At 37.1% G+C, this 22,733-nt stretch overlaps 1 protein-coding gene and 1 pseudogene across 8 annotated transcripts in view; one reads left to right on the top strand and one right to left on the bottom strand.

Moving 5' to 3' along the window:
- Positions 1-22,733, top strand: part of DCAF6 (DDB1 and CUL4 associated factor 6) — a 183,571-nt gene that overhangs the window by 60,000 nt on the left and 100,838 nt on the right. For all 8 annotated transcript variants that reach the window (XM_027526425.1, XM_027526419.1, XM_027526387.1 and 5 more), the window contains one exon: positions 5,302-5,487. Coding sequence is in view for 6 of the 8 variants with exons in the window: in XM_027526419.1 (XP_027382220.1) it covers positions 5,302-5,487 (186 nt within the window). In the remaining 2 variants the exon portion in view is untranslated. The remainder of the gene's footprint in view (positions 1-5,301; positions 5,488-22,733) is intronic.
- LOC113883094 lies at positions 7,190-9,079 on the bottom strand (annotated as a pseudogene).

Below are 22,733 nucleotides of genomic sequence, written 5' to 3'. Positions count from 1 at the left end.
ATAAGACCTACAGTGGAGTACTGTATGGTACTCAGCAAACCCTTGTTTTGTTTGTGACCCCAGGACTTAGATGAAGTGACTGTAATACTTATTTAAATTTAAGTATTTACTTCATTTAAGTTGTCAAGGTAATTAGCTGCTAATATTTATCTGTGTTCTGGCTTGGTGTCCTACTGTCAGTTAATGAATTTGTCAATTAGTCTTACATTGTAAATAGTTACTTGAAACCAAGCCAAAAATAAAGTTGATGTATCTTTTCCTAAATTTTTTTTAAATTTGAAAACTGATCGATAAGTTAAAAAGGTAATACAATCAACATCCACAAATAGACTTTTGAAAAAAGTATTTCAGAATAATTTGGAGGTGTCATGCATTTCATGAATACTCTGACATTTGTCTACTAAGAACAAGAACGTTATCCTGTATAACTGTAATGCAGTTACCATGGTCAGAAAGTATAATATTGAATATAGAGTTGATCCTCTTTACTTATAGATTCTATGTTTGCACGTTTACCAACTCATTAAATTTATTTTTACCCTTCCACATCAATAACTTTCAGTGCTTTTCTGGTCATTGATGGCCATTCACATGTACAGAGTGGCAAAAAATTTGAATTGCCTAACTCATACATCAGTACACATGTTCTCAGATCAAACAAGGTGCTGCTGGATACGTCTTGTTTCACATCGAATACTGTAAAGACACGCATCCTTTGTGTGATATATTGAATGTCACACGTTTTGCATTTTTGTGCTTTTTGTTCATGACTTCAATGGTTAAAAGGGTCCCCAGTTATCTTCCTGAGTATCGTCAAGTCTTCCTCAGTATAAGAAACCTGGAATATACTTTATAGAGAAAATATGTTAGGTGAGCTTCCTTTGTTACTGTTTGTTGTCCAGTCACTAGTTGTGTCCAACTCTGTGACCCCGTGGACTACAGCCCGCCAGGCTTGCCTGTTCTTCGTTGTCTCCTGTAATTCTCTCAGATTCATGTTCATTGAGTCAGTGACACTATCTCATCCTCTGCCGCTCCCTTTTCTCTTTGCCTTCAGTCTTTCTCAGCATCAAGGTCTTTTCTAATAACTAATTTCTTCACATCAAGTGGCTAAAGTATTGTAGCTTCACCTTCAGCATCAGTCCTTCCAATGAATATTTAGATATGAATTATAGTACTCTTTGCCCTAAGTTCATTGTTAATGAATCAACAATATGTATTAATTAATGTGTCTTTAAACAAACACATACAACAGAGTTACTTATGATTTGTTGATGAAAAGTTTGTGACCAGAGCCTCACAGAAACCTAACCCTGTATTTTCACAGGAGCAGTTAGTTGGTAATGGATACAGCACTTGCTAAGGCAGTGTTAGGACTTCCTTGGTGGCTCAGTGGTAAAGAATCCACATGCCAATTCAGGAGTCTTATGTTCAATAACTGGGTTGGGAAGATCTCTTGGGGAAGGAAACAGCAGCCCACTCCAGTATTTTTGCCTGGGAAATCCCTTGGACAGAGGAGCCCAGTGGGCTATAGTCCATGGAGTCACAAAAGAGTCAGACACAACTTATTGATTAAAGAACAATGTAATCTTAGTGGTGACTTTATAGAACATAACTACCAGTAGTAATGAGAATTGCCTGTATGCTATATATATAATATATATGATTTTGTTCTATCGACTAAAAAAATGCACATCCTAAAGGTTGAGAATTGTGTTTTATTCAGTGGACATACTGAGGACTTAAGCCAGGGAGACAGCCTCCCAAATATCTCTGAGGGACTGTTCTGAGGAGGTAAAGGGGAGCCAGGATAAGTATAAGAGTTTCTGCAAAAGAAAAAAAACAATCCACAAAACTCCAGGTAATCAGAACATCAAAAGATTAATGCTAATTTAAGAAAATCCAGACATCTCAAGTTAATAAATTTAGGAAGATAAATTTTTTCTTTTCTTGGGGAAGATACTGGAATCTGGGCTTAATGAAATTGTTCTTTTGTTCTGGCCCTTAACTATCTAAGGTCCTTTTTTATCTCCATCCTGAATCCCCTCAGGGTACACCATTGGGGGTGTCTGCAGAGGCTGATGGCTTGATGACTGGCAGCCTATTTATCGCTGTTCTAAGTTCCCCTCAGGGTTAACCACTGGAGGTGACTGCAGTGATGGTTGAATGTAGCATGCTCTCTTTAGTGTTACGCAGGCATATCCTAGTATATGCCTGCCATATCTATAGTATACATAGTATCCGTAGTGTATTAGATAGCTTCCCTTATAGCTCAATTGGGAAAGAATCTGCCTGCAGTGCAGGAGGCCTGGGCTTGATTCCTGGGTTGGGAAGATCCCCTGGAGAAGGAAATGGCAACCCACTCCAGTATTCTTGCCTGGAGAGTCTTATGGACAGAGGAGCCTGGCAGGCTACAGTCCATGGGGTTGCAAGAGTTGGACATGACTTAGTGACTAAACCAGCATATTATATATATATATTACAATATATCTATAGTATATTACATATATCCACACATAGTACATGTACATATATACCTGTATATATTCAAATTTTCCCATTTGTTTCAGTAATGTTCTTTAGCACTGCCATGGCTCTCTTAATCTAGCCCCCAGTGCAGCATCACACATTTCATTTAGTTGTCATATTTCCTTTATCTGCTTGAGAATAGTTCATGCAACTTTTTGGTCTTTCATGACATTGATATGTTGTTTTATTGTTACATTGACTATCAAGTCATTTCATAGAATGTCCCTCCATTTGGATTTGTCTGTTTCTTCATGAGTCGATTAAAATTAAACATTTTTGCTAAGAATTCTCTATGATGTTGTGGTACATGATATTTGTTCCCTGACTGGTGATGTTAAATTTGATCTTTCCATTGTGAGGGTACATTTATCCTTTGTGATTATAAGCTATCTATGAAGTAGTGTGTTGAGATTATGTAAATATTCTTTTTCATAAATGGTTTCAATATTCATTGATTCTTGCCTTAATCAGTTGTTATAATGTCATTACAAATAGTGTTTTTTAATTCTATCATTTCTTCCATATTTACTAATTGACATTTTTTGGTGAATATGAGCATTTACTTTGTCTTTGCCATCGTTTTGAAAAAATTACTATGGGATTATAGATTTTTATTTTTATTCAATAAATTGTAATCTATCACTGATAATCTTTTGGATGCTCAAATTGCTCCAGTTTGTTCAGTAAGACATTTTTTGTTGTTCTTTTATTTATTTAAAAAAATTTTATTGGAGTATAGTTGATTTACAGTAGTATGTTAGTTTTGTTCAGTAAGACATTTAAAGTGAACTAAAGAAACTTTGTGTTTCTGTTTTGACATACTCTCCCTATTTTTTAAAGCACATTTTAAAAATAAAAAACCACAACAGATACTTCCATTGTGCTAAATCTCCATTCTATATACATTGTGGGGATGTACTGGAATTTATTCAGCCAGTCTCCTGTGTTTTGTTTGCTATTATGAATGACTCAGTAAATAACTGTTTTTTGTTTTTTGTTTTTTTGTTGGATGTATACCTTCAGAGTAAATTCTTAGAAATAGACTTGTCTGATCAAAGAGTTAATGCATACGTAGTTTTGTGAGGGATTGCTAATTTCCTTTCTATTGGTCTCGCACCATTTAGCATCCCACCAGAATTGTTTAAAGAGCCTGGTGTCCCTCTCCCCACCACACTCACTTATACAGTATGTTGTCAAGCTTTTGAATTTTTGCTTATCTAAAAACTGGAAATTGGTGATCTCAGTATAGTTTCAATTTGCATTTCCTATATGAAGTTGATGGTTTTTCAAAATTTTAAGGCCCATTTGTTTATCTTGGACTATATTCAGATCTTTTGCCCTTTTTTTTTTTTCCTCTCTCAATTTTTAAGCACTGTAGGTGGATTGGTCTTTTATCTGCTGTGTTTGTTACAAATGTTGCAATGTTTATTTTAAACCATACTTCTGTCCCAGGAATTCTGATCTTTTAAATTATTAAGGATTTAGGTGTAGGAACTTCTTTATTCTTTACAGACGTAGGAACTTCTGTACCATTTTATTACTTTACTTTTATGATTCTTTAAGATTCAGAATATATTTTTTCATCCTGAAAGGGAATGACTTAATCATTTAGGAAACAATTTCAAAAGTCAATCAAGATAGTCTTTTCATATTTACTATGAGTTTATGAATGAGTCACATATACCAAATAGATAGAAATACACATATTTAATTTTCAAGGCACTCTTGTTGAACCCGTTTGTGTGCCTGATGCACAATGAGGCCAGACAAACCAAAATTGTAGAATTTGGAGCAGAGCAACGTTTATTGCAAGGATCATGCAAGAGCAACAAAGAGACCCAAACTCTCTATGGTTTTCAGGGAAGAAATTTTTACAAACAGAATTTGAGGGGCAGGCTACCAGGTGTGTAACCCCTGCTGGTTGGCTGGTGGTAAGGTAACATTGTTCTAGGAATCTCCAGCCTGGGTCCACATGCTCGGCCTAAAGTTACTGTCCTCCTTCTGGCTAGGGGCCTTAAGTTCTTGTAGAACTCAGAGATGTGTATCAAACTGTTATGCACAACCCCTTCTCCTCCCCTGCAAAGAACCAGAACCAAGTTCCCTTGCCCTTTCTAATTTCCTCAGTCTCCTAATTAGTAACTGAATCTGCCTTTTGGAACTCAGGGAAGATCTAGGAGGCTGAAAGCCGTTTTCCTACAAACAAGAGACAGAAGACACTCAAAGACTTTTATGCCTGGGATGGCCTCACAGGTTCCTGCTTGGTCTCAGTCCCATTTTCTATGATTCTCCTCAGGCATGAGAGAAACAGATATTGGACTAGACAGGAAATAAAATTTGGATAGAGAAGTTAATCATAAACTCTGCAGAGGAACTTAGTTTTAGGGGGACTCTGTTTCAGCACTATTCTTGTTGATATACTTAATCTTCTTTACATCTCAGAGGGAAATAAAATATGTGAGATTCTGATTTTATTTTCTAATTATAATATTGGGTTAGCCAAAAAGTTCATTTGGGATTTTCCATGTTATGCAAAAACTTGAACAAACTTTTTAGCCAACCCAATAGTTTGGACTCAAATGATAATTTTTCATTTGAGCTGAGAGTGTTAATGAGAATTTATTCCTGGCAAGGATTATATTAAGTTTGAATCTGACTGCTTCTTTTTAGGAAATAGTAAATTACTAAAAATTACTCTTAGTAATTTAGTAATTAGTAATAAATTTACTCTTTAGTAATTTAGCAATAAATTACTAAAAACTCCTCTCTGTGTTTTAGGTTTTGACAACAATTCGTTCAGGGCACCGAGCAAATATATTTAGTGCGAAGTTCTTACCATGCACAAATGATAAGCAGATTGTATCCTGCTCTGGAGATGGAGTAATATTTTATACCAACGTTGAGCAAGATGCAGAAACTAACAGACAGTGCCAATTTACATGCCATTATGGAACTACCTATGAGGTACAGTATTACTATGATTTATCTATATGTATATATATGTATATATGTTTTGTGTAAGTGTATATGTATGTGTAGATAGATGTGTGTGTGTATGTACATATTCATGCATAAATAAGTAAAGGTATTATTGACAAAATGTCTAGATTTTCAGTATTTGAGAAAATGTACCTTGATAGGATTGTGAATGAAGTTAAGGAATAAGATGTGAATAATAGTAATGGGGTTTGTAATTCCTTGAGCAACTATAAGAAAACAGATATCAGACTTTAAAGATGCTTCTTTATTGTGCTATAGGGCTCTATACTAGGCTTTAATCTTGTTACCACTTTCTCACTGTTTTATATGAAGTGGCATGGTTATCAAAATGTCAGAAGACATGCTAGTACACTTAAATAAAGCAATCTGATTTCTAAAGCTCATTAATAAGCTCAAGCCCTGAGCTGAATTAAAATGAGGTGAAATGAATCTGAGACTCAGTTATATATACTGCTTTGGTTCAGAAAAACTGCTTATTCTTCAGAAAGCTCTTTTATAATCTTGTCATTGCATTTCTTGGTATCGAAAGAGTCATTGTTTTCCCATGTGTTGACATGGTATATTTTTTTCATTACTTGAATTTCAGTTCTTCTGTACCCTCATGTTATGATACATCCTTACAAAAATAGTATTTTATAGCTGAATTTTTGTTAATCTGTTTCTCACAAATTTGGCTTTTAACTGGAAATTGCAGTCAATATATGTTTATTGTGAGTCCTGATATATTTGGATCTATTTATATATCTTATTGTAAGTTTTTTTATTTGAAAGTATTTTCTGTCATTGATTTCCCTGTTCTCTTTTTGACATTCTTTTGAATTTCTTGAAGGGTTTGCATTTGGCCCCTTTTGTTTCTGTTATTGCAAGGAAGATAGACGTTCATATTTTACAAGAGTAGTTAACAAAGTCTAAAGTCAATAAGTACCTTACCTTTCTCCTGAATGTATACCTTAGCTCATTATAATCTTTCCATCCCTTGTCTAATTTTATATGCTTATATTGTTCAGAACACTCTATCCTCTTCTGAATCAAAAATATTATTATTGTTTTATTAGTCTTTACTATATTATTAGATTTACCTACATTTTTGCTTGTACTTTTCCCTTTTCTGTTACAGGTTTTCTGTGTGGGGTCATTTGGTATCTCAAGCACATTCTTTTTTTTTCTTTTTTTCCCATTATACAGTTTGTTTTAAATGTATCAAATATAAAGGTGCAAAGCAAAAAATAAATGTTTTTGAAGCTAGGGGAGTAAGTATGCTATTCCTAGTCAGATACAAACTTAGTTATCACACACGTACACAAATCAAAAATGACATGAAACAGGAAAAACTGAAGAACTTCTTTTGCTTTCAGAAAACAGCCAAGAAACCGAAGACAATTCTTTTTATAATTAAAAAACATTTTTTTTTCCCGTAGTAGCTAACATGCCTTCTGTAGGCAGTGAACTTTTTTCTGCTTGTAATGTTAATATATCCATATTTTTACTCTCTATAAAAATCAAGTCTCCCAGTAAAAATGGTATTTTACCACACTAATCTTTCAATTCCATCACTAAAAATGTAGTTATACACAATTTCTAGCCTCTTGGAACACTCTGCATGATGGATTTTAGTCACTGGAATGACTAATTCCTCAGAAAAGCAGCATTGCCTCAACTGTGGTATGATTTGGTGGTCAGTATTCTTGTTTTCTAGTAACGATCTCATAAGCAGGAACACTGGGTTCTTTGTGATTTCATCCATCAAGGAAACATTTCCGAGCAGCTTCTGAGCAAACATTTCTTAACAGGTTGATCACAGATCTGGGGTCTTCACTCTTCATAATGGCACTGCCAGACACAATTGTGTTAGCTCCTGCCTCTTCCCATTTATGGATGGTGTCTGGACCTACTCCACCATCAACCTCGATGTCCAAAGATGGGAACTGGGTCCTCAGGCAGTGAACCTTTGGCATCATATCTTTCATGAGTTTCTGCCCTCCAAGCCCATGTTTCACTGTCATAACCAAGGCCATATCTATCTGATTGATTAGCCCATGGTGTCAAATACTCACCTGTAGTTCCTGGTTTGATAGCAAGGCCAACCTTCATTCCATTCTCTCGAATGTATTTGGTCAAAGCTCCTGGCTTGTCTGTAGCCTCCAGATGAAAGGTATGTTGATTGGCTCCTGCTATAGCCATTGGTTTTACCCACTGTTCTGGCCTGGACACCATCATGTGCATGTCAAAGGAAGGGTCCTGGCGTAGCTCCTTTTGGAGGCTTTCTACCGCAGGGTGACCAAAGGTGATGTTGGGAACAAAATGCCCATCTGTTACATCCAGGTGCAGATAATCAACCTCAGAGTCCAACATCTGGAGGAACTCGGCCCCTAAACCGGCCAGGTTACTGTTGTGGATGGATGGGCCAATTTTGCAGCCAGATACCATCGTGCTAGTGCTCCAGAGCTAAAGTACATTCTTTACCAGTTCCTTTAAGTCAGAGTTTGCTGATATAAAACAATTTTAGTCCTATTTTCCTTTTATATCATTCACTTCTTCCCTTTTCATCCTTTTCTAGAAAATATCTTTTTTATGTCAGTTCTTCAGAGGTAGTCTTACTAGATACAGGCTTCTAGTTTGACAGTTACTCTATTTCAGGTGATATTTCACTGTATTCTGACTTGACTTTTGAAGTTGAGCAGTCAATCAACAGTTTAATTGTGATTCCTTTGTATTTAAGTTATCTCTTCCTTGACTGAATTTAATTCTGTTTTTCTTTGTGTGTTTTTTTTTTTTCCTTCATTGATGTCACAACAGTGTATTGAGGTATGGATTTCCTTTTGATTTTTCTTGGAATTTTTATGTGTTCTTAGTCTGAGAAATTGGAATCTTGAAAAATGAGGGAGATTCATAGATAAATAAGCTTTTAGTTCTTTCCCATTCTCTGTATTTTTTATTCTGGAATTCTGATTAGATATATGTTAAGACCTTCCTGTTCCATCTAGCATTAAACTTTTCCCCCCCATTAAAGTAAAAAACATAAAGAACAAGTACAAAACACTGAGTATATCTCAGTAAATTATCACAAAGTGAATTTGTTCATGTAGCAGCCACAAAGATCAAGAAATATAAGGCATTAAGGACTTCCCCGAAGCTGCTGTATCCTGATTTCCATGATCTTATTTTTCTAACCACTTTAGTTTTTTTGTTTTTGAACATTATATGCAGTGAGTCATATTAAATGGTCTTTTGTTTCTTTTTAAATTTGTTATTCTTTGCTGAACAAAGTCTCCCTTAGGTTTGTGAAACTCATCTGTGTTGGGTACCACTACAGTGTGTTTATTTTCCTGCTTTTTAGTGTTCGACTGTGTGAATAAGCCACAGCTGGTGGGTCTGTTCTACTGCTGATGAAAATTTTAAATTTGATTTTCAATTTGGAGAACATACTTTACATGACTTTCAGTATTTATGTTTAGAAGTAAACTTTTTCTGTCATAGGATATGTATTTGTTTATTTTAGAGATAGTGCCAAATATTTATCCAAAGTGTAACAGCGTGCGTTCCCACCAATAGCATATAATAAGAATTCCTTTTGCTCCTCATCTTTGCCAACAGTATATATGGTTAATCTCTAATTTTGAACAGGCTTATTTAAATGTCTTTTACGGTTGTTACTTCTGAGGTTACTGCATAGTTTATTGGTTATTTAGATATACTGTTCTGTCAAGTGCCTATTCAGAATTCTTTCCTAATCTTTCTATTAGGTTGTCCATTTTATTTCATTATTACTGTTGATTTATAGGAATTTCTTTTATCTTCAGCATATGAAACTATCTCTTCCAACTCTGTGGTTGTATTTTCACTCTCCTAATGGTGTCTTTTCATGAACAAAAGTTATCTGTGTTGTCTTAATGTATTGGTCTTTTTTTTAAAAAAAATTGTACCTGCTTTCTGTATCCTGCTCAAAAAAGTCTTTTTCTTTCTGAAGGTTATGGAGACATTCTTCTGTTTCAGACTCTCTTTTAGAAAGACTATTGTTTTGTCTTTTGCATTTAGATCTTGTTTTGCTCTTGTTCAGTTGCTAAGTCCTGTCTGACTCTCTGTGACCACATGGATAGCAGTACACCAGGCTTGTTTGTCCTTCACTATTTTCCAGAGTTTTCTCAAAATCACTGTTTCCTAAATTTTCTCAAATGGACCCCTGTCCATTGATTCAGTGATGCTGTATAACCATCTCATCCTCTGCTGCCCCCTTCTCATCTTGCCTTCAATCTTTCCCAGTATCAGAATGTTTTCCAGTGAGTCTGCTCTTCAGATGGCCAAAGTATTGGAGCTTCAGCTCCAGCATCATTTCTTCCAATGAATATTCAGGACTGATTTCCTTTAGGACTGACTGGTTTGATCTCTGCATCCCAAGGGACTCTCAAGAGTCTTTTCCAGTACCACCAGCATTCAGTTCTTTGGTGCTCAACTTTCTTTATGATCCAATGCTCACATATGTACATGACTCCTGGAAAAACCATATTTTTGATTATATGTACCTTTGTTGGCAAACTGATCTTTGCTTTTTATTGCACTGCCTAGGTTTGTCATAGCTTTCCTTCCAAGGAGCAATCATCTTTTAATTTCATGGCTACAGTCACTGTACACAGTGATTTTGGAGCCCAGGAAAATGAAATCTGTTAATATTTCCACTTTTTACGCTTCTATTTGCCATGAAGTGATGGGACTAGATATCATAATCTTATTTAGTTTTTTGAATGTAGAGTTTAAGCCAGCTTTTTCACTCCTCATTCACCATCATCAAGAGGCTCTTTATTTCTCTTTACTTTCTGCTGTTAGAGTGGCATCATCTTCATATCTGAGGTTATTGATGTTTCTTCCAGCAATCTTGATTCCAGCTTGTGATTCATCCAGCTCAGCATTTAGCATGATACACTCTTTATATGACAGAATGCGGTCCACTGGAGAAGGGAATGGCAAACCACTTCCGTATTCTTGCCTTGAGAACCCCATGAACAGTATGAAAAGGCAAAATGATAGGATACTGAAAGAGAAACTCCCTGGGTCAGTAGATGCCCAATATGCTACTGGAGATCAGTGGAGAAATTACTCCAGAAAGAATGAAGGGATGGAGCCAAAGCAAAAACAATACCCAGCTGTGGATGTGACTGGTGATAGAAGCAAGGTCCGATGCTGTGAAGAGCAATATTGCATAGGTGCCTGGAATGTCAGGTCCATGAATCAAGGCAAATTGGAAGTGGTCTAACAGGAGATGGCGAGAGTGAACGTCAACATTCCAGGAATCAGCGAACTAAGATGGACTGGAATGGGTGAATTTAACTCAGATGACCATTATAACTACTACTGTGGGCAGGAATCCCTTAGAAGAAGTGGAGTAGCCATCATGGTCAACAAGAGAGTCCAAAATGCAGTGCTGCTGCTGCTGCTAAGTCGCTTCAGTTGTGTCCGACTCTGTGCGATCCCATAGATGGCAGCCCACGAGGCTCCCCCATCCCTGAGATTCTCCAGGCAAGAACACTGGAGTGGGTTGCCATTGCCTTCTCCAATGCAGGAAAGTGAAAAGTGAAAGGGAAGTTGCTGAGTCTTATCCGACTCTTAGCGACCCCATGGACTGCAGCCCACCAGACTCCTCCATCCATGGGATTTTCCAGGCAAGAGTACTGGAGTGGGGTGCCATTGCCTTCTCCGCCAAAATGCAGTACTTGGATGCAATCTCAAAAGCAACTGAATGATCTTTGTTCGTTTCCGAGGCAAACCATTCAATATCACGGTAATCCAAGCCTATGCCCTGACCAGTAATGCTGAAGAAGCTGAAGTTGAACGGTTCTATGAAGACCTACAAGACCTTTTAGAACTAACACCCAAAAAAGATGTCCTTTTCATTATAGGGGACTGGAATGCAAAAGTAGGAAGTCATGAAACACCTGGAGTAACAGGCAAATTTGGCCTTGGAATACAGAATGAAGCAGGGCAAAGGCTAAATAAGAGTTTTGCCAAGAGAACGCCCTGGTCATAGCAAACACCCTCTTCCAAAAACACAAGAGAAGACTCTACACATGGACATCACCAGATGGTGAACACCAAAATCAGACTGATTATATTCTTTGCAGTCAAAGATGGAGAAGCTCTATACAGTCAGCAAAAACAAGACCGGGAGCTGACTGTGGCTCAGATCATGAACTCCTTATTGCCAAATTCAGACTTAAATTGAAGAAAGTGGGGGAAACCACTAGACCATTCAGGTATGACCTAAATCAAATCCCTTATGATTATACAGTGAGAGTGAGAAATAGATTTAAGGGACTAGATCTGATAGAGTGCCTGATGAACTATGGACAGAGGTTTGTGACATTGTACAGGAGACAGGGATCAAGACCATCCCCATGGAAAAGAAATGCAATAAAGCAAAATGGCTGTCTGAGGAGGCCTTACAAATAGCTATGAAAAGAAGAGAAGCGAAAAGCAAAGGAGAAAAGGAAAGGTATAAGCCTCTGAATGCAAAGTTCCAAAGAATAGCAAGGAGAGATAAGAAAGCCTTCCTCAGCGATCAATGCAAATAAATAGAGGAAAACAACAGAATGGGAGAGACTAGAGCTCTCTTCAAGAAAATTAGAGATACCAAGGGAACATTTCATGCAAAGATGAGCTCGATAAAGGACAGAAATGGTATGGACCTAACAGAAGCATAAGATATCAAGAAGATGTGGCAAGAATACACAGAAGAACTGTACAAAAAAGATCTTCACGACCCAGATAATCACCATGGTGTGATCACTGACCTAGAGCCAGACATCCTGGAATGTTAAGTCAAGCGGGCCTTAGAAAGCATCACTATAAACAAAGCTAGTGGAGGTGATGGAATTCCAGTTGAGCTATTCAAATCCTGAAAGATGATGCTGTGAAAGTGTTGCACTCAGTATGCCAGCAAATAGGGAAAACTCAGCAGTGGCCACAGGACTGGAAAAGGTCAGTTTCATTCCAATCTCAAAGAAAGCCAATCCCAAAGAATGCTCAAACTATCACACAGTTGCACTCATCTCATACGCTAGTAAAGTAATGCTCAAAATTCCTCAAGCCAGGCTTCAGCAATATGTGAACCATGAACTTCCAGATGTTCAAGCTGGTTTTAAAAAAGACAGAGGAACCAGAGATCAAATTGCCAACATCCCCTGGATCCTGAAAAAGCAAGGGAGTTCCAGATAAACATCTATTTCTGCTTTATTGACTATGCCAAAGCCTTTGACTGTGTGGATCACAATAAACTGTGGAAAATTCTGAAAGAGATGGGAGTACCAGATCACCTGACCTGCCTCTTGAGAAACCTATATGCAGGTTGGGAAGCAACAGTTAGAACTGGGCATGGAACAACAGACTGGTTTCAAATAGGAAAAGGAGTACGTCAAGGCTGTATATTGTCACCCTGCTTATTTAACTTCTGTGCAGAGTACATCATGAGAAACGCTGGACTGGAAGAAGCACAAGCTGGAATCAAGATTGCCGGAGAAATATCAATAACCTCAGATATACAGACACCACCACCCTTATGGCAGAAAGTGAAGAAGAACTAAAGAGCCTCTTGATGAAAGTGAAAGAGGAGAGTGAAAAAGTTGGCTTAAAGCTCAACATTCAGAAAACTAAGATCATGGGATCTGGTCCCATCACTTCATGGGAAATAGATGGGGAAACAGTGGAAACAGTGTCAGACTTTGTCTTTTCGGACTCCACAATCACTGCAGATGGTGACTGCAGCCATGAAATTAAAAGACACTTACTCCTTGGAAGGAAAGTTATGACCAACCTAGATAGCATATTAAAAAGCAGAGACATTACTTTGCCAACAAAGGTCCGTCTAGTAAAGGCTCTGGTTTTTCCAGTGGTCATGTATGGATGGATGTGAGAGTTGGACCGTGAAGAAAGCTGAGCACTGAAGAATTGATGCTTTTGAACTGTGGTGTTGGAGAAGACTCTTGAGAGTCCCTTGGACTGCAGGGAGATCCAACCAGTCCATCCTAAAGGAGATCAGTCCTGGGTGTTCATTGGAAGGACTTATGCTAAAGCTCAAACTCCAATACTTTAGCCACCTCACGCGAAGAGTTGACTCATTGGAAAAGACCCTGATGCTGGGAGGGACTGGCGGCAGGAGGAGAAGGGGACGACAGAGGATGAGATGGCTGGATGGCATCACTGACTCGATGGACGTGAGTCTCAGTGAACTCCGGTAATTTTTGATGGACAGGGAGGCCTGGCATGCTGCGATTCATGGGGTTGCAAAGAGTCCGACACGACTGAGCGACTGAAATGAACTGAAGTCTTTATATGCGTTAAATAAGTAGGTTGACAGTATACAGCCTTGTCATACTTCTTTCTCAATTTTGAACCATTCAGTTGTTTCATGTAAGGGTCTAACTTTTTACTTCTTGACCACATACACGTTTCTCAGGAGATAGGTAAAGTGGTCTGGTATTCCCATTATTTTAAGATTTTCAAGTTTGTTGTGATCCACACGGTCAGAGGCTTTAGCATAGTCATTGAAACAGGTATAGATGTTTTGCTGGAATTTCCTGCTTTCTCTATGATCCAATGAATGTTGGCAGTTTGATCTTTGGTTCCTCTGCTTTTCCTAAGTCCTGCTTTTGCATGTGAAAGTTCTTGGTTCATGTACCGCTGAAGCCTAGCTTGCAGGATCTTGAGCATAACCTTACTAGCGTGTGAAATGAGGGCCAATGTATGGTAGTTTAAACATTCTTTGAGATTGCCTTTCTTTGGGATTGGAATGAAGATTGGCCTTTTCCAGTCCTCTGGCTACTGCTGAGTTTTCCAAATTTGCTGACATTGAGTTCAGCACTTGAACAGTATCATCTTTTAGGATTTTAAATAGCTCAGCTAGAATTCCATCTCCTCCACTGGCTTTGTTCGTTTTGTTATTATGATGAAATTGCATTGAATAACATGTATGTTGAACCATCCTTGTGTTCTAGAAGTTAGTTCCACTTGATCAAGATGAATAATCTTGTTTGTTTGTTATTGTTTTGGAGGTTTGTTTTTTTTTTTTTTTTTAGCATTTTCTGAGGATTTTTATTTCAGTTCAGTTTAGTCTGAGTCGTGTCTGACTCTTTATGACCCCATGAACCGCAGCACGCCAGGCCTCCCTGTCCATCACCAACTCCTGGAGTTTATCCAGACTCATGTCCATTGAGTTGGTGATGCCATCCAACCATCTCATCCTCTGTCGTCCCTTTCTTCATCCACCTCCAATCTTTCCCAGCATCAAGGTATTTCCCAGTGAGTCAGTGCTTCGCATCAAGTGGCCAAAGTATTTGAGTTTCAGCTTCAGCATCAGTCCTTCCAGTGAACACCAGGAGTGATCTCCTTTAGGATGGACGGGTTTTATCTCCTTGCAGTCCAAGGGACTCTCAGGAGTCTTCTCCAACACCACAGTTCAAAAGCATCAATTCTTCGGTGCTTAGCTTTCTTTATAGTCCAACTCACATCCATACATGACTACTGGAAAAACCATAGCCTTCACTAGGTGTACCTTTTTTGACAAAGTAATATCTCTGCTTTTTAATATGCTGTCTAGGTTGGTCATAACTTTCCTTCTAAGGAGCAAGCGTCTTTTAATTTCATGGCTGCAATCACCATCTGCAGTGATTGTGGAGCCCCTAAAAACGAAGTCAGCCACTGTTTCCACTGTTTCCCTATCTATTTGCCATGAAGTGATGGGACCAGATGCCACGATCTTAATTTTCTGAATGTTGAGCTTTAAGCCAACTTTTTCACTCTCCTCTTTCACTTTCAAGAGGCTCTTTAGTTCTTCTTCACTTTCTGCCATAAGGGTGGTGTCATCTGCATATCTTACGTTATTGTTACTTCTCCTGGCAGTCTTGATGCCAGCTTGTGCTTCTTCCAGTCCAGCGTTTCTCATGATGTACTCTGCATATAAGTTAAATAAGCACGGTGACAATATGCAGCCTTGACATACTCCTTTTCCTATTTGGAACCAGTGTGTTGTTCCTTGTCCAGTTCTAACTGTTGCTTCCTGACCTGCATACAGGTTTCTTAAGAGGCAGGTCAGGTGGTCTGATATCAGTATTCATCCATAATACAGGTCTGTAGTTTCACTTTCTGTTAGTATTGTTGTCTGAATTTTGGTACCATGGTAAAGCTGTTTTATAGAATAAGTTTGAAAGTGTTACCTCCTCTTCAGTATTTTGGAAGAGTTTGAGAGGGCAGATATAAATTTTTAAATATCAGTTCAGTTCAGTTCAGTCAGTCATGTCCACTCTTTGTGTCCCCATGGACTGCAGTACAACAGGCTTCCTTGCCCATCACTAACTCCTGGAGCTTGCTCAAACTCATGTCCATTGAGTCGGTGATGCCATCCAACCATTTCATCCTCTCTTGTCCCCTTCTCCTCCCGCCTTCAGTCTTTCCCAGTATCAGGGTCTTTTCCAGTGAGTCAGTTCTTTGTATCAGGTGGCAAAAGTATTGGAGTTTCAGCTTCAGCATGAGTCCTTCCGAGGAATATTCAAGACTGATTTCCTTTAGGATGGACTGCTTGGATCTCCTTGCAGTCCAAGGGACTCTCAAGAGTCTTCTCCAACCCCACAGTTCAAAAGCATGACTTCTTTGGTGCTCAGCTTTCTTAATAGTCCAACTCTCATATCCATACATGACTACTGGAAAAACCATAGCTTTGATTAGACAGACCTTTGTTGGCAAAGTAATGTCTCTCCTTTTTAATATGGTGTCTTGGTTGATCATAACTTTTCTCCCAAGGAGCAAGCATCTTTTAATTTCATGGATTAATGAATTCATACATGGCTGGATGAAGCACAAGCTGGAATCAAGATTGCTGGGGGAAATATCAATAACCTCACATACACAGATGACACCACCCTTATGGCAGAAATCGAAGAATTGAAGAGCCTCTTGATGACAGTGAAGGAGGAGAGTGAAAAAGCTGGCTTAAAACTTCATCATTCAGAAAACTAAGATCATGGCATCCAGTGCACGGGGAGGCAATGGAAACAGTGAGAGACTTTATTTTTTTGGGCTCCAAAATCACTGCAGGTGATGACTGCAGCCATGAAATTAAAAGACTCTTGCTCCTTGGAAGGAAAATTTTTAAATATGCATAATGTTTTGAAGCCATCTGGTCTGAGCTTTCCTTTCTTCAGATGTTTTTGGTGACTAATTCATTCTCCTTACTGTAGTGTTGGTTGGTTTGGTTTGCCCCTATGTTTATCTTTTTTATCTTGGTAAGCTGTATATTTCTAATAATTTATTAATTTCTTCTGTCATTCCATTTGTGGTGTTCATAGTCTCTTAGGATCCTTTTTATTTCTGTGGTATAAGTGTAATGTCTCCTCTTTTATTTCTAATTTTTGTTGAATCATATTACTTTTTTCTTGTTAGTCTCAGTGAGGGTTTGTTGATTTTGATGCTCTTTAATAAAACCTTTTTTTTTGTTCTCTGTATTGTTTATTTCTGCTCTAATCTTTATTATTTCCTTTCTCTATTAACTTTGGCTTTAATTTGTTATTTTTTAGTTTTTTGAAGTGTAAAGTTAGGTTGTTGATTTGAGATCTTTTTTAATGTAGATAATTATTACTATAAACTTCCCCCTTAGTACTGTAACATTTACCTTTAAAGTAGTTACTTATAGGAAAATACTGACTCCTGCCATTTAAAAATTTTTTTCTGTATGTCCTGCAAATATTTGTTCACTCTTTTTCTGTCCTGGCTGCTTTCTCTTGTGGGTTGTTGTTGTTGTTGCTCTTTCTTTTGTAGTGACATGCTTTAACTCCTTTTTGGGGGCATCTTTTATAGATTTTTTTCATTGTGTTTATTATGAGGACTACATGAAACATAGTTACAAAATCTGTCTTGCACTGAGAATAGTTTAACTTAAATCACATACAAAAATCGTGTTCCTTTACATCCTTCCTGCACTTTGTTATCAGTATCAGAAACACCATAAAAGCATAATAACTTTTAATGCTTCTATTTTTTAAATTCTGTACTCAAATTAAAAGTGATTTTGTACCATCATAACAATATTACAGATTTCTGTATTTGTCTGTATATTTACTTTTGCGACAATCTTTGTATTATCATATGCTTGTGTTGCTGTCTAAAGTCTTTAATTTCAACTTGAAAGACTTTGTTTAGCAGTTCTTGTATGACAGGTCTTGTGATAACTTTCTGTACTTTTTATCTGAGAAGGTCTTTATTTCCCTTTCAGTTGTAGTGGACAGTTTTGGGGGATATAGTAGTCTTGGTTTGCAGGTTTTTTCTTTCAACACTTTGAATATATTATCCTACTCCCTTCTGACAGGTAATATTTCTGTTGAGAAATCCACTGATCTAATGGGAGCTCCTTTATATGTATTGGTTCTTGTTACTCTTGCAGCTTTCAAGATTAAGTCACTTTTGACAAGTAGTTTATAGTGTGTCTTGATTTGGGTCTCTCTGGGTCCATCCTAGTTGAAGTTCCTGAGTTTCTTGAATCTGGATGTTCTTTTTTTTCCTTGGATTTGAGAAGTTTTTGGACATTATTTTTTTTCAGATAAGCTCTCCATCCACTCCCCCTTTTTCCTTCTGAAAAATCCCATAGTGGACATATTGGTCATCTTAGTGATATCCTCTAAGTTCCCTTAGATCTTTTTACTTTTCTTCATTCTTCTTTTGTTCTTGACCTGGTAATTTCAAATGGAAGTTTTTGAATTTGATGTTTCTTTTTTCTGCCTGATTGAGCCTGTTGTTGATCCTCCTCTAGTGAATTTAGTTACATTCTTCAACTCTGTCATTTCTGTTTCTCTCATTTTTCCATTTTCTTTCTCCCTGGTAAGATTGTCATTTTGTTCATGCATTGTTTTCCTGATTTTGTTTAGTTATCTATTTGTATTCCCTTGTAGCATATTGGGGCTTCCCATGTGGCATTAGTAGTAAAGAACCCGCTTGCAAATTCAGGAGACGTAAGAGACCTGGGTTCAATCTCTGGGTCAGGAACATCCCCTGGAGAAGGACATGGCAACCCACTCCAGTATTTTTGCCTGGAGAATGCCATAGACAGAGGAGCCTGGCTGGCTACAGTCCCTGGGATTGCAGAGTCAGAAATGCCTGAAGTGACCTAGTGCACACACTCACACGCACATAGCATACTGAATTTGTTTATTACCATTACTTTCAGTTCTTTTTTAGGTAATTCATATATCTCCATTTTGTTAGGGTCAGTTTCTGGAGATTTACTTTGTTCTGTCATTTGAATCATGTTTTCCCATTTCTTCATGTGCTTCTTTGGTGAATTGTCTGTTTGATCTTTTGCCCAGTTTTTGAGAAACATTTTTATTTCTTTATTTGGCTGCTCTGGGTGTTAGTTGTGGCATGCAGGATCTTTTGAGTTGTAGCAGCATGTGACCTCTTAGTTGTAGCATGTAGAATCTAGTTCCCTGATCAGCGATGTATTATTAGGGCAGTGTCTTAGACACCGGACCATCAGGGAAGCCCCTTGCCCATTGTTTTAATTCTTATTATTGAATTTTGAGGGGTTTTAAAAGTTTGTTCTTTATATTTTTCAGGCATATGACTTATAGTTTTTTTCCTCAGAGTCAGTGGCTAGTCTTTTCATTTTGTTAACACTGTCTTTCAAAAAAAAATTTTATAATTTTAAAGAAGTCCATTTTATCAAGTTTATTATTTGGAGGGGGGAACCAATGTCATGAGTAAAAATCTTTATTTCACCAAATGTCACAATAATTTTCTCCTAAAAGTTCTATAGTTTTATGTTTTCCATTTAGATTGATGAATCCATTTTGTGTTAGTTTTTTAGTAAAGTCTGAGATCTGCTTTAAGTTCATTATTTTGCATGTGGATATCCAGTTTTCCAACATTGTTTCTTGCCTCTGAACTTTTTTTTGCGTCATTATCATAGGTCATTTGACCATATCTATTTTTGTCTCTTTCTGGGCAGTATCTTTTTCTCGTCAAGTGATTCATCACTATGCTTGTACTACCCCGTTTTTATTACTGTAACTTAAAACCAGGTAGTATAAGTCCTTTCTTCTTTTTTGAAATTGTTTAAGGTATTTTAGATTTTTGTATTTCCACATGACTTTGATAATCAAATTGTCAATTTTTACTACAGTTTTTCCTGTGGTTTATTTTAATCTATATATCAGTTTAAGAAGCATTGACAACAGTGATTACAGTATATCTCCCTTATTTAGGACTTTAAGTTTACTTGGCAATGTTTTATAATTTTGTGTGTCTTAAGGCTTATTCTTAAATATTTCATATTTTTCATATTATTGTAAATGGTACTATTTTAAAAATTTCAATTTCTGATGCTTTTGTTGCTAGTATTTTCATGTTCAATCTTATATTCCCCCCATTTTGCTATATTCACTTACTGGTTCCAATAACTTTTTAGGAAGGAAAATCACATAGAAACTTTCTCCTTAGATGATTGTGTCATCTGTGAATATAGAGACGCTTTTACTTTTTTTTCCCATCTGGACTTCTTTTTTGTTGTTGTTGTTATACTTACTAGAATTTTCAGTTCAATATTAAATAAAAATAGTAAGACTAAACATTCTTCCTGATCTTTGATGTTTCACTGTTAAGTATAACAGCAAGTATATTTTAGTAATGCTTTTTTATCCAGTTAATTCCTTTCTATTTGTATATTAAACTTACCAGGAATGGATGTTGGATTTTGTCAAATGTTTTTCTCTGCATTATTTGAAAAAAAATTTTATATTTTTTCTTTTAGTTTCTTAACACAGTGAACTACATTCATTTTTCAAATTTAATACTAATTTAGCATTCTAGAGATGAACCTCACAGAGTCATATTTTATATATTACCCATTTTCTGTGTTGTTGTGTTTGTTAAGGGTTTTTTTTTTTTTTGCAGATGTATTCCTAAGCACTATATGGTTTTGTTGTCAGCATAATGCTGATCCTTTGGGGTAACTTGTAATGTTTGTCCTTTTCATTTTCCTGAAAGAGTTTGTATAGAAGTGGTAGTATTTGTTTTTATACCTTTGGGAACATTTACCAATAAAGCCATCTGATCCTGGAGTTTTCTTTGTAGGATGTTTATAACTACATATTTAATTCTTAAAATGAATATTTGGTTATTCAGGCTGTATCTTTATGCTTTAATGGCTTCAATATTTTATCCATTTTAAGGAACCTGTCTTTCACCTATATTGCTGAATTTTGGGTATTGTTCACAATACTCACTATACTCTTTTTTTTTAAATATTTTTATTTATTTGTCTGCTGTGCTGTGCTTAGTCAATCAGTCCTGTCCGACTCTTTGCAACCCCATGGACTGTAGCCTGCCAGGCTCTTCTGTCCATAGGGATTCTCCAGGCAAAAATATGGAGTGTCCTCCTCCAGGGGAGCCTTCCCCACCCAGGGATCAAACCCAGGTCTCCTGCTTTGCAGGTAGATTGTTTACCAGCTCAGCTACCCGGAAATCCCAGTCTGTGCTGGGTCTTAATTGTAGCACGTGGGATCTAGCTCACTGCTAAGGATTGGACCTGGGCTCCTTGTGTTGGGAGTAAAGATTGTTAGACATTGGACACCAGGAAAAGTCCCCATATCCTTTTAACATCTGTAGAATCTATAGTGATACCACCTCCAACATTCTTGATATTGATAGTTTGTATTCCCTCTCTCTTTTTATTTTTCTTATCAGCCTGATAAGAGATCCAATTGATTTTAATGATTGTCTCTAAGAACCAACTTTGGTTTCCATGATTTTCTCTACTTTACTTTTTTTTTTTTTTCTTCTGTTTTTGATCTCTGCTTTTTCCTTTCTTCTCTGTTTACTGTGGTGGGTTTCATTGTTCTCTTTCTTCTAGTTTCTTAAAATAGAGGCTCAAGTGACTGATTTGAGACCTTTATCCTTTCCAGTAGAGGCAATTAGTAAAACAAAATTTCCACTGAGTATTTCTTTGCTGTTTTTTAGTTGCTGGGTAGTTTCTTTGTTGTTTTTTAGTTGCTCAGCAGTGTCTGACTCTTCCGCGACCCCATGAACTACATGTAGCCCACCAGGCTTCTCTGTCCATGGGATTTTCCAGGCAAGGTTACTGCAGTGGGTTGCCATTCCCTCCTCCAGGGAATCCTCCCCACCCAGGGATCGATCAAACCTGTGTCTCCTGCATTGCAGGCGGTTTCTTTACTGCTGAGCCACTGGGGAAATCTGAGTATTTCCTTAGGTTTCCCTAATTTTGATATACTGAACTTTCATTTCTCTTGTATTAAATGTATTTTCTAATTTCCATTGTGATTTCTTCCTTGATTCATTGTTTATTGAGAAGTGTGTCATTTAGTTTCCAAATACTTGGAAATATTTGAACATTAATTTTTCCCCTTTGGGTTATTGCAGTTGAAGGTGTTTTAATCATTTAACTGTCTTTGTATGGACTGATTTCTAATTTTTAATTTATAGTTAAATATGTGCTTTGTATGATGTGAATCTTTTAAATTTTAATCAGTCTGGTTTTATGTCCCAGAATATAGTCTGTTGGTAAATTTATCTTATGCATTTAAAAAATGTTTAGTTTTTTGTTTGTGGAATGTTCCATAAATATCAATTATGTCAAAGTGGCTGATAACCATGTTCAGTTCTTCTATGTAGTTACTGATTTTCTGATCACTTGTTGTATCAGTTATTGAAAGATTAATGTTGAGATCTTAATATTTTCGTATTGTTGATTTCACTTTTTGCTTCATATATTTTGAAGATCTGTTTTTAAGTACCTAAACATTCAGGATTTTAATGTTTCTGTTCATGGATTGACTCATTTATAATTGTAAAATGACTCTCTTTATTCCCGTTATACTCTTTGCTTTGAAATTTGCTGTTTATATAGCAAATCTGGGACTTCCTGGTGGCTCGGTTAGTAAAGAATCTGCCTGTAATGCAGGAGACTTGGGCTTGACCCCAGGGTTGGGAAGATCCCCCTGGTGAAGGGATTGGCTACCCACTCTAGTATTCTTGCCGGGAGAATTCCACGGACAGAGGAGCGTGGTGGGCTACAGTCCATCGGATCACAAAGAGTCGGACTCTACTGAGCAACAAACACACATACACACGCAGCAGATCTAGCTTTCCCATCTTTATAGTTATTGTGGTATTTCTTTCCTCTATCCTTTTACTTTTAGTCTACCTATCTGTGGTTTTATATT

The sequence above is a fragment of the Bos indicus x Bos taurus genome, chromosome 3 (assembly GCF_003369695.1).
Source record: "Bos indicus x Bos taurus breed Angus x Brahman F1 hybrid chromosome 3, Bos_hybrid_MaternalHap_v2.0, whole genome shotgun sequence".
Classification (NCBI taxonomy): Eukaryota; Metazoa; Chordata; class Mammalia; order Artiodactyla; family Bovidae; genus Bos; species Bos indicus x Bos taurus.
Note: the sequence above shows the minus strand (reverse complement) of the source record. Positions and strands in the feature narration are given on the sequence as shown.